General features: G+C 39.2%; 1 protein-coding gene across 1 annotated transcript in view; it reads left to right on the top strand.

The window, feature by feature from the left end:
• Positions 1-9903, top strand: part of LOC103505705 (ATP-dependent RNA helicase A-like) — a 55359-nt gene that overhangs the window by 38197 nt on the left and 7259 nt on the right. The window contains 2 exon segments of the mRNA XM_026820972.1: positions 767-919; positions 1519-1622. Coding sequence (XP_026676773.1) covers positions 767-919; positions 1519-1622 — 257 coding nt within the window.

Here is a 9903-nt window from a genome sequence, read left to right on the forward strand (position 1 = left end):
TTTTTTTTTTTTTCGTTCACAAAAAGCCCACGCTGAGGTTCAGGTGTAAAGACACTCAGCTCTAAAAGTTGGTTTAAACTTATACGAATCTAGAGGTACTTGGGAACACTGAGCTCAGAGGTGATACGACATAGTTATCTCAGTGGTAACGCGCTTGTTTGCCATGCAGAAGGTTCCGGGTTCGATTCCCACCATTGACAAAAAAAAACGTATTTCCATTGCAGATATTTCTGGTGTTCTCGTGCTGGCCCATCACTTTATTGGAAATTATTTTGTCTGTTCTCGTCCGTGTGATGAGACGTACTATAGAATCGGATGGACATGCTACGACTCAGACCACAGGACTCTAATGTAACAGCTGTTTCATTGAAACTAGATAAAAATGACATTTTTTAATTTTTTTAAAAATTATTTTAACTTATTTCTTCTCTCACTGAATCTCCTCAGAAATGAAATGCCTGGACGCGAACGATGAACTAACTCCCCTAGGTAAAATCCTAGCCCGTCTCCCTCTCGAACCTATTGACAAAAAAAACGTATTTCCATTGCAGATATTTCTGGTGTTCTCGTGCTGACCCATCACTTTATTGGAAATTATTTTGTCTGTTCTCGTCCGTGTGATGAGAGACATACTACACAATCGAATGGACATGCTACGACTCAGACCACAGGACTCTAATGTAACAGCTGTTTCATTGAAACTAGATAGAAATTACATTTTTTAAAATTATTTCAACTAATTTCTTCTCTTACTGAATCTCCTCAGAAATGAAATGCCTGGACGCGAACGATGAACTAACTCCCCTAGGTAAAATCCTAGCCCGTCTCCCTCTCGAACCGCGTCTGGGTAAAATGTTACTGCTTGGATCTATATTCAACTGTGGGGATGCTCTCAACATTGTGGCAGCCAGTGCTTCAGGTAATTCAAGTTCATTTGTTGTTGTTGTAGCGGCTCGAGCTGTAGCAAAATGGTGATGAAAAGAAAGGATTTTTTTTTTCTTGCCATATACCGGGGTTATGGTCTCTAGCCATGTTTAATTCGCTCGTCCTGAACAGCAGTCAACCATCGTGAGAACTTGTGCTTGTTCTTTTCAAGCAGGGACAACCCTTTGAAACCAGCAGTTAGCTAGGCTGATTAGGATTAAGTGTTCTTCTCCCTATTTATCGTCACACAGCCAGACGCTAGTCTACTCTGTTTAACGTCCCCTAGCTAGACAAAACTCAATAGGTAAATTCGATCGTATTGAATTTTAACCGTAATTCTAATCGTTCATTTCGTTCCTAGGTTCCAACGAGATTTTCGTAACGGAGCGTCGGCTGTCGTACGCCCAGCGTGCGTTTGCGGGCAGCCGCTCAGCTAGGCTGATTAGGGTTAAGTGTTCTTCTCCCTATTTATCGTCACACAGCCAGACGCTAGTCTACTCTCTGTTTAACGTCCCCTAGCTAGACAAAACTCAATAGGTAAATTCGATCGTATTGAATTTAAACCGTAATTCTAATCGTTCATTTCGTTCCTAGGTTCCAACGAGATTTTTGTAACGGAGCGTCGGCTGTCGTACGCCCAGCGTGCGTTTGCGGGCAGCCGCTATTCCGACTTCGTAGCGGTTATTAACGCATTCAACATGTTTGTAAACAAAATATCTCGAGAACGGTAAGAGCTAGAGAGTTGAAATTTGGTATGTAGCTGCCTATTGAATTTTAATCGTAATTCTACTCGTTCATTTCGTTCCTAGGTTCCAACGAGATTTTCGTAACGGAGCGTCGGCTGTCGTACGCCCAGCGTGCGTTTGCGGGCAGCCGCCCAAGAGGTAACGTCAAAATATTCGCGAAATCAATATTATAATGTTTAATTGCAATGTGCGAAATGCCTTTGCGAAACCACTTCAGCCGAGTCCCAACGCAGACATTTTCTACCTTTTCTATTTTAATAATCCTAAGGGTCTCAAGAGGACGTGTTCAGTGTTCACGTCTTCACGAAACATGAATATGACATCACACGAGTCAAGCACGAGACAAAATTAAACAGCAACACCCCCCGATATACAATCTAAGTATCTCTCCATAAATAACGACTTACACGGAAAGTCACTTTAGGGTCAGCCGTATGGGGAAGATAAAATACCCATGTATAGGTAGGTAGGTAACAATAGAGCTTATGACGTAAGTTATGAAGTGTGCAATGACGTCATTATAATGAGACGTTTGAGGAAGTTTAAAATTCTTTTATTGCTCGGACGTAAAACTCGGACATATAGCTTGGTTTAGTATAATTTGTAGGATACGTCATGGTTTAATGTACAAAATAAATAGGTATGACTTTTTTAAGGCGTTTAACGTCAATGTAAGTAAGTACCTACCTACCTTTGGTTATGACAATACCTACCTATGTACAAGTACTTGGCAAGAAAGTACGTAAGTTAGGGAGGTACCTACACGATTTCAACTACCTAATTTTTAACTTTATGAGTTTGCTTATGCACTCTGAAAATACTCTTATGCACTCTGAAATCAGGAAATGTATTTGTATCCAACACTTGCTTGGCACATTGCATACACAGTACACACCTCATAGAAACCAGGCGTTCATCATTTTCTGGCCAAGTGGCCAGTGGCCACCCATCTCGGTTCCTTCCACAAAATGCGGTCAAGGTCATCTTAGAATCAAAAGATAATAAATCCTATGTACCTACTTATTAGTTCCCAAGTTTTATAGGTAGCTTTATTTCATAGTAATAGGTGTAGGTAGGTAATAGGTAATAAAACCAACAGAGTCCTGGTAATCCTTTCATTTATATCATGATAAATCAGGGTATTAGGGGGAGGCTGGTGGAGGATGGTGGGATTTTCCCAAGTGGAGGATGGTGGGATTTTCAAAAGGGGAAGCTAATAGCTGATGAGGGACATACTACGACACAGACCACATGCGTCTAATGTAGCAGTTGTTTCATTGTTACAAAATAAAAAGGGCGCTATCTAAAAAAAAAAAAAAAAAAAAAAAAAAAAAAAAAAAAAAAAAAGGAAAAAAAAAAAAATAAAAAACAAAAAAAAAAGGGATATACTAATAGAATAGGTAACCAATAAACTTACAACTACACAGTACAGGAGTATTTTCCTTCCGGACACCATTTCCCCTCTACAAGATGGCGGATTTCCCATAGTTTAGTCTTTAGTACAGGCGAGGCGCTACCACACCAAACGATTTCTCTTCTTCTGAAGCCCGCATCACAACCTTTGACTTGAAAGATTTGGAAAGCCGCCATCTTGGATTTCCAATGGTTTAGTACAAGCGCTGCCACGCCACCTAGTGGTTAAACTAACCCGTATTTTTCTTTAAAAGAGGAGAAATGAACTTCAGAAGAGGGGAAAATGGGAAATCGTCTCAATTTCCGAGCGGAAAATACGACTTATGCCGATCTCCTGGTGGTTTTAGAATCCAGGTTGAATAACCACTTACTATTTTCGGTAAGTGGTAAGTAGAGGGAGGGAAGTGAGGGAAAAACAGTAGAGAGGGAGGGAAGTGAGGGAAAAACAGTAGAGAGGGAGGGAAGTGAGGGAAAACAGTAGAGAGGGAGGGAAGTGAGGGAAAAACAGTAGAGAGGGAGGGAAGTGAGGGAAAAAACCGTAGAAAGGAAGAAGCCGTGTTCCCCTATAAGGTCCTCCCCTTTGGACTTCATTTTCGCTCATTTACCATCGCATAGACTCTGAAAATTTGGAGCATCCCGCTCGTACATCACTGTTTGGACTCTTGGGTCCCAATACAATCCTGGATACGGGCCTGCCTCCCTAGTTTCCATGGAAGGACACGCCACTGATTGTGTCTTATCTAAGAATCTTAACCTTTATATCAGTTTTAATCTTTTAATCGATGTTTTGATAATGGTAAGTATAATAAAATTGCAGACAATGGTAAATAGGTATAGTAATTACTAATTAATTACAGATCTGATAATCAAAGTAGATACAATCAATACTTGTTTATTTTAGATAGTGTAAGTTAGGGAGGTAACAAACATCTTTTAATGCTCATTATATCATGCTAATAAATCTATCCAGAGCTTTTCTACAGGGTGGGCTCGAACTTTTGTTACTCGTATACAGGATGTTTGTTTAAACTCAACGAGGTGTCTACTTGTCTAGCCTTCCTCAAATGGAGTTCCTTGTAATTCATCCTTTGCATGGAATATTGAATATGTGACCCCATCTGTGGCAAAAGCTCCGGCTTTTACGGATGGGTATACGAAAGAAAAGATGGGAACTCCGGGAAGATTCATTGTTTTGGATCATTTTAATGCTAATCAAATTCCTTGAAAGGAAAGAAAGTCTCCAAACTAGGTCTGTCAGACAGTCTGAGCCAGCATAAGATCATCATACTTACTGGTAGTAAAGTTTACAGGCTGGGTAAAACCATTAAACCATATCACATGAACTCTCAAGTTCCCCGTGTACCTACATATCTACCCGGTTAGAACCAGGCTGGGTATTAATAGGAACAATAGCATCTAGTTCAGTCTTAACAAGTCCATTGTTAGATATATTGGATCCATCACTTGGGTAGGAAACATCTCCTGAAGACGAAACATCTGGATCACTGGAGACATCTGTGGATGGTATGATCTCAGGAGGTGACAGGACATATTTCTTTGTCATCTTTGGCATTTCTTTTTTTGCTGCCTTAGTGGGCGTACTGGGTAAACTATTAGAGGAAAAGCTTTCAGGCGAGTCTGTGGCTATTGAGCGTGCAATACGATTGTGTTGTTTCATATGTTGGCCCACATTCTGGAGACGGTACAAGAGTTTGCACTTGCTGCAATGCACTAGGTCAAATGAGTCGTTTTTAGGATCAATCCCAAAAATGGTAAAATCTTCAAGTGGCAGTTGTGCCACTCCACATTTTTTATTGGTTTTTACTTTGACAAATGGGATAGGAAAGTTGCCAGTCAGGTCTTTAGAGCGGAGAGTGGCCAGAAGTGAAGGAATGCCTTTGTTCCATGGCCGATCCTTCATTTCTGCATACAGCTTTTCCAGATTGATATTCATTTTGAACAAGAATAAAGAAGAGATTACACCTTTTATGTTCTTACAAGGGGAGTTTTTGAGTTACTGATTTATTGACATTATCTGAAACATAAAAATAAGAACAAAACATAAAATTCAAGATTTTTCATGTGCTAATTAAGTTAGGGTAGTTTTTGAAACCCATGGGATTATCTGAGGCCTTTTTAAATAAATTCTATGTTTCATGATTATTGTTTGTTCAATACTAACATAGTATTTAGGTAGATACCTGTTTTCTACTCAATCAGGCTTACAAGGCCCTTGTAAAGACCTTTTTGCCGAGTAAGTTCTACAGTTCAGTGAGCCATCAGTATGCCAATTCTCAGTTCAAAAATTACAGAGGTACCAAAATACCTGGGTACCTTTTTTGTTGGAACGTCAATGGAGATTTTTTCAGTTCCCAATAAAATTGAAAATTTTTACCTTAATTCATAATAGTCCATGATAAATTTTAGCTCTAGGAAATTCTGGCCACTGCCATGTAGTGGAGTTTCTAGATTCTAGAAGAAAGAAAAGATGGGAACTCCGGGAAGATTCATTGTTTTGGATCATTTTAATGCTAATCAAATTCCTTGAAAGGAAAGAATTTGTTGGAAATACGTACATTGCAAATCATAGAGGTATTCTTAAAACAGTTGAACATAATTATCTGAATTTTCTGATAAGAACAGATGTGTGTTAGATTTTTAAAATTTGGTGTCCTCAAGTTTGCCTGAACGCATGCGTTGTCAATAAAGGAAAGAATAGCAAAAATCGTCTTATTGTAAACGATAAAAGGACAATCCGCGAGGGAAAAAGAGGTAAATTATTTCACATAAAAAAAATCTAGATAAAATACTACCTACACAAAGTAATGACTAAGCGAAGAACAAATCAAAATGCATTATGCCACAGGAGAAAGAAACTTACAGGACATGAAATACTAGGAGGAAAATTATCAGCTTCTTAAAAAAAAAAAAAAAAAAAAAAAAATTAAAAGTCACTGTTCTTGTGACTCATCCAAGGTCCTGGGTTCGAAAAAAAGTATTGATGAATAGGTACTTTTACCCAAGTACCTACCTTGGAATCTGGACTCAAGTTTGGTAATGTACCCAAAATCAATATTCTCTATCCTTCGCCTGGTCTCAAAATGACGCCAGGGGTCTACACTTGCCCAATATGTACTCTGAGCATCATTGGCCGACAAAATCGGCTCGTCTGTCAGCGCTGTAAGGTCTGTGTCCATGATAAGTGTGCTGGTGTGAAGTGTAAGGCCGACTTCCAATTGGTGGTCGATTCTTATACGTGTCCTAGCTGCGCGAATGGTTCAACCCCCCAAGGCGGCACCCGATCTGGTTCAAAAGTAGCTGCCAGTACTGTTGCAATGGCCGACTCTCATATGATTCTAGGCAAACTGGATGATCTTGTATCGGAGGTCAGTCAACTAAAATCTGCTATCTCTGAGCTTACTTCGGAAAATACAGCTCTGAAATCTGAAGTGAAGCGGCTATCTGATAACCTTTCCAAGGTGTCCCCCCTGTCCCCCTTGGCCCCCACCTTCGCGATGAAACTTCAACAACCTGTAGATATCCCTGCTAAATCTAACAAGATCCAAAGTACCAGTAGTACTAGTAAACAAGTTCCCCAGTCTTCACGTAGCAAGTCCCTCTTCAAGCCATTGGTGCAGCAGGCGCGTTACTACTCTGGCTCTGAGTCTGATGGGTCGGTAGTCAAGCAGCCTGATAACGATGGTTTCAAAGAAGTCAGGCGTAAACCACGCGTGAAGAAAACAACTGAGATGTCCTCGCAGAAACCGGCTGCTCCACGTCCTGCTCCTTTTATAGGGGAGCGAACTGCAAGTACCAACATGGCTGTAGCTCCACAGAAGAAAGTTCGCACCAAGGGTCTCTTCATTACGCGTTTCAATCCTGCGATTCCGGTCAAGGATATTGAAGAATGTGTGAGATCTAGTGTTCCCCTGCTGACCAACATTAAGTTCACCCGGCTAGTGACAAAGTATGAAACCTATGCTTCGTATCATGTGGAGGTGTCTGAAAAAGATTTCCCTTTTCTCAACAACCCCCTCATCTGGCCTGATGGTATTCTCGTGAAAGATTTCCGTGGACCTTTGAAACCTGATATGTGCTATTCTTCCAAACCTTCTCAAAGTTCCCAACTACCTGGTGGTACTGAAGAGTTAGCTCCGAACCTGACTGGCACTACCTCAACTTCAACATAATATTATTACCATCTATGCCTGTACACCCTAATAATATTAATACGTTATCTTTGTTTCATGATATTGACTTATATTACCAAAACTGTAGAGGTGCAACAACACCAACAATAACAACAACAACCAAGGTGTCTACCAGACTGGAAAACCGGGAAAAGTCAGGGAATTTCATGGAGACTGGAAAAGTCAGGGAATTTCACGAAAAAGCGCCAAAAATCGAAAAAAGTCAGGGAATTTTTCAAAACCTTTTTCAACTATAATTAGGATAAGAAATCTATAGAAACAAATCTAAGCATTAGGTACCTAGGTCATTACCATCTATGCCTGTACACCCTAATAATATTAATACGTTATCTTTGTTTCATGATATTGACTTATATTACCAAAACTGTAGAGGTGTCAAAAATTAATGTGACAAGGATGAGGCACATATCTAAATATTTCTTGAAAAAATTTGCCTGCGGCGCCCGAATTTCATTTGCGCTATTTAGTGTTTATCTGGAAAGAAAGGTTCAAAATGTGTACATTTTGAAAAAAAAAAAAAAAAAAAAAAAAAAAAAAAAAAAAAATTACCAAAACTGTAGAGGTCTAAATGGCAAGATTGATGATTTATTGAAAAATGTTTGTTCTTACCCATATAACTTAGATGTAATCTGTTTGACGGAGACCTGGCTCCAACCAGGGACTCCATCTGATACTGGTTTCCCTCCTAATTTTTCAGTCGTTCGTTGCGATAGAGACCTGGTTAGTACTGGGTTTAAGACCGGGGGCGGGGCTTTAATTGCGATTAACAATAAACTGAAATTTCGTCGCAGGACTGACCTCGAATATGATGGATGTGGAGAAATGTGTTTTGTTGAAATATTTTTAGAAACCTGTTCATTAATTATTGGTAATCTTTATTTTGAACCATCAACAGATGGTAATGATTTTGCTCTCTTTTGTAATCATATAAAAGAACATCTCCTGAATATAGATAATGTTATTTTAGTAGGCGATTTTAATGTTCCAGGTGTAGTTTGGGAAACGCTGGATATTTCAAGCATTGTTTACCACTATGTTAAAGTAAGAGCCTCCCTTATTACTGAAGCTATAGCATATTTAAATCTGACTCAAATCGTTAAGGGCTCGCCCTTGTGCCCTGATAATCACTTGAAAGATTTAATTTTCACAAATGTACATGAATTCCAAACTCAAGATAATGTTGCTAACTTAGTAAAAATCGACTTTGAGCATCCCCCACTTCTTGTTTCTTTCCAGTTCTTAGCCAAACCGATAGGAGAAGGCCTCTCCTATCCTGTCTTCCTTCTCTCTTCGATTTCGGGACGATAAGACCTTAGCAGTTACAGTTCCCTCTATCAAATCTGTGTCCTGATAATCACTTGAAAGATTTAATTTTCACAAATGTACATGAATTCAAAACTCAAGATAATGTTGCTAACTTAGTAAAAATCGACTTTGAGCATCCCCCACTTCTTGTTTCTTTCCAGTTCTTAGCCAAACCGATTTTTACTTTAATAATCCTAACGGTCTCAAGAGGACGTGTTCAGTGATCACGTCTTCACGAAATATGAATATGACATCACACGAGTCAAGCACGAGACAAAATTAAACAGCAACACCCCGATATACAATCTAAGTATCTCCATAAATAACGACTTACACGGAAAGTCACTTTAGGGTCAGCCGCATAGGGAAGATAAAATACCCATGTATAGGTAGGTAGGTAGGTAACAATAGAGCTTATGACGTAAGTTATGAAGTGTGCAATGACGTCATTATAATGACACGTTTGAGGAAGTTTAAAATTCTTATATTGCTCGGACGTAAAACTCGGACATATAGCTTGGTTTAGTATAATTTATAGGATACGTGATGGTTTAATGTACAAAATAAATAGGTATGACTTTTTTAAGGCATTTAACGTCAATGTAAGTAAGTACCTACCTACCTTTGGTTATGACAATACCTACATGTACAAGTACTTGGCAAGAAAGTAGGTACGTAAGTTAGGGAGGTACCTACACGATATCAACTAATTTTTAACTTTATGAGTTTGTTTATGCACGCTGAAAATAACGTCAATCAGCTACGTAAGTTAGGGAGGTACCTACACGATATCAACTAATTTTTAACTTTATGAGTTTGTTTATGCACGCTGAAAATAACGTCAATCAGGAAATGATTTTGTATCCAACACATGCTTGGCACATTGCATACACACCTCATAGAAAACAGGCGTTCATCATTTCCTGGCCAAGTGGCCACCCATCTCGGTTCCTTCCACAAAACGCGGTCAAGGTCATCTTAGAATCAAAAGATAATAAACCTATGTACCTACTTATTAGTTCCCAATTTTTATAGGTAGCTTTATTTCATAGTAATAGGTGTAGGTAGGTAATAGGTAATAAAACCAACAGAGTCCTGGTAATCCTTTCATTTATATCATGATAAATCAGGGTATTAGGGGGAGGCTGGTGGAGGATGGTGGGATTTTCCCAAGTGGAGGATGGTGGGATTTTCAAAAGGGGAAGCTAATAGCTGATGAGGGACATACTACGACACAGACCACATGCGTCTAATGTAGCAGTTGTTTCATTGTTACAAAATAAAAAGGGCGCTATCTAAAAAAG

Source organism: Diaphorina citri, unplaced genomic scaffold, assembly GCF_000475195.1.
Source record: "Diaphorina citri unplaced genomic scaffold, Diaci psyllid genome assembly version 1.1 scaffold190, whole genome shotgun sequence".
Taxonomy (NCBI): domain Eukaryota; kingdom Metazoa; phylum Arthropoda; class Insecta; order Hemiptera; family Psyllidae; genus Diaphorina; species Diaphorina citri.